The 2065-nt window shown below is 32.4% G+C and overlaps 1 protein-coding gene across 1 annotated transcript; it reads right to left on the reverse strand.

Annotated features, from left to right (window-relative positions):
* Positions 1-597: 597 nt before the first annotated feature.
* On the reverse strand, positions 598-1569 carry Gro (groucho; the record flags this gene model as incomplete). Its single annotated transcript, NM_001279307.1, is given in 3 exon segments — positions 598-705; positions 842-1022; positions 1307-1569. Coding segments are annotated over 3 exon segments (552 nt in total), but the record flags the coding sequence as incomplete, so codon positions are not given.
* Positions 1570-2065: the final 496 nt, after the last annotated feature.

Raw genomic sequence — 2065 nt, forward strand, 5'->3', positions numbered from 1 at the left:
TAAATTCACAAAGCTCGCTCGTGCTCGCCCCATAATGTTTTTAACATCGTCCTAGTAACAATAAGTACAGTAATTATTAGTTGGTTGTATGTCAAGGAATACATCAGGTTAAAACAGTTCTTCTTTGCTTGCTGATGAGGTGATGGTGCTGCTATAAATTGAATTGGAATATATTCTTCTTAGTGAGTTAGTGGTGAGTCCAATTAATAATAATTGGTAGTTGGTACTCTCTTGGTGATTATGATAAAAGGTACTTGAGCTAGTACTTACAAGAAATCTACTCACAAACTAACCCTCAGGTATAATAGTAATACAAGATATTACAATCAAAAGAATTCAAGTTTCATTATTATTATTATTATTATTATTATTAATGTTAATGCATTATAGCAAACATGACAAACAATATCTTAACTGGAATTATTAGAGATTTTATATTACATGAGAGTTTTGTAGTTAGTACTTGTAACAAAGAGACTAAACTCAAAGTGTAGATTGCATTATTCATTACAAGTCAAATATCACCTACTGGAGACAACAATAAATAAAATAATGACAATTACTTTTTATACTATAGTAAACTATTCAAACTATACCTCATAGTATAACTTCATACACTGTAGCCTTCTTGTCTCCAGATCCAGTAACAATAAAACGATCGTCAACTGATATGTCACAGCTTAAAACACTACTGCTTTCAGACATCTGTATGTATAGGATACAATCATTATTTCATTGTACATTAATGTATAATTATAAATAAGACTACACACACACATAATAATAGTAACAAGTACAAATACCACTGTACAGTTAATGTTAATAATAATGGACTATGTACCTGGAATATACTAGCACCATAAGGTGTTCTCCATGCATTTAGTAGATTATCCTTTCCTGTAGTTATAAACCATTTACCACTGTGAGCAAACTTGAGTGACAGTACACAAGACTCGTGTAAATGTAACTGATACTTATCTGGACCACTCACACGAAGGACTTCAACACTACTGCTCTCCATACTAATAATACATAAACACACACACACATTAAACCATTGCTTTATCTAATACTGCTAATAATTAATAAGACTATTGGTATATAAAGTATACAAGCATACAGTGATATAGTGGATTAATTTTGTAGTTCTAAAGCTTTCAGCATTTGATCCTCATACACTAATTTGTGGGTTTAGTTTTCATTGATGACAATATATGGAGCCTGTAACAAGTAGCTACTTTATGTTTGTTTCATGCAATGGAAATAATGTAAGCAATATAATAACTTAAAAATACTTTTATCTTACCCTACTGCTAGCCAATCGGAAGTAGGACAGTATCCTAATGAGAATATCTGACTATTAAAGTCTTGCTGTTGTAGTTGTCTTCCTTCTCTTAGATCCCAACATCTTACAGTAGCATCAAGACTACCAGTCCATAGTTTATTACCATCAGGTGCAATATCAACACAACTAGCCCCATCAGTGTGACCTCTTAATAGTCTTGTCATCTCACGATTACGAAGATCCCACATAGCAATATTACCATCACTGCAACAACTGAAGCATGACTATATAAGGAAATAACAGGGAGAGACAGAGAGGCAATTAACATTATAAACAGAAAATTCTTTTGTAAGTGGCATAAATTTTGAAGCATAATGGCATTTTGGCTACAACTAAAATAGTAATTTTCATCATAAGGCAGTTCCAATAAAATTACTTGGTTTACGGATCCGACCGACTCCAATTTTTGGAAAATCAAAATAAATTTAAATTTTCTAATGCGCATGCGCAGTACCACGTGGTGGGTGTGGCTAGATTCAAAATGGCGCTAAATGTATTTGTTACTGTTAAAAGAGCAAGCTCCTCTATCTTACCTTCCACTGTATGTCAAACCTCTGTGGCATCTACTGTTTGGGACTTGTTAGAGCAGCCATTCATGTTAAATAAGCCTACACTCACAGAAGTTGCTAGAGTATTTTGATAGTTTGTTTAAAAAGCTTGTGGTTAACTAACAATTATTAAAGTTAATTAACGAGTAGTTAATTAATTTCATTTTAATTT

Source organism: Amphimedon queenslandica, unplaced genomic scaffold (genome assembly GCF_000090795.2).
Source record: "Amphimedon queenslandica unplaced genomic scaffold, v1.1 AMPQUscaffold_7300_Cont20747, whole genome shotgun sequence".
Lineage (NCBI taxonomy): Eukaryota > Metazoa > Porifera > Demospongiae > Haplosclerida > Niphatidae > Amphimedon > Amphimedon queenslandica.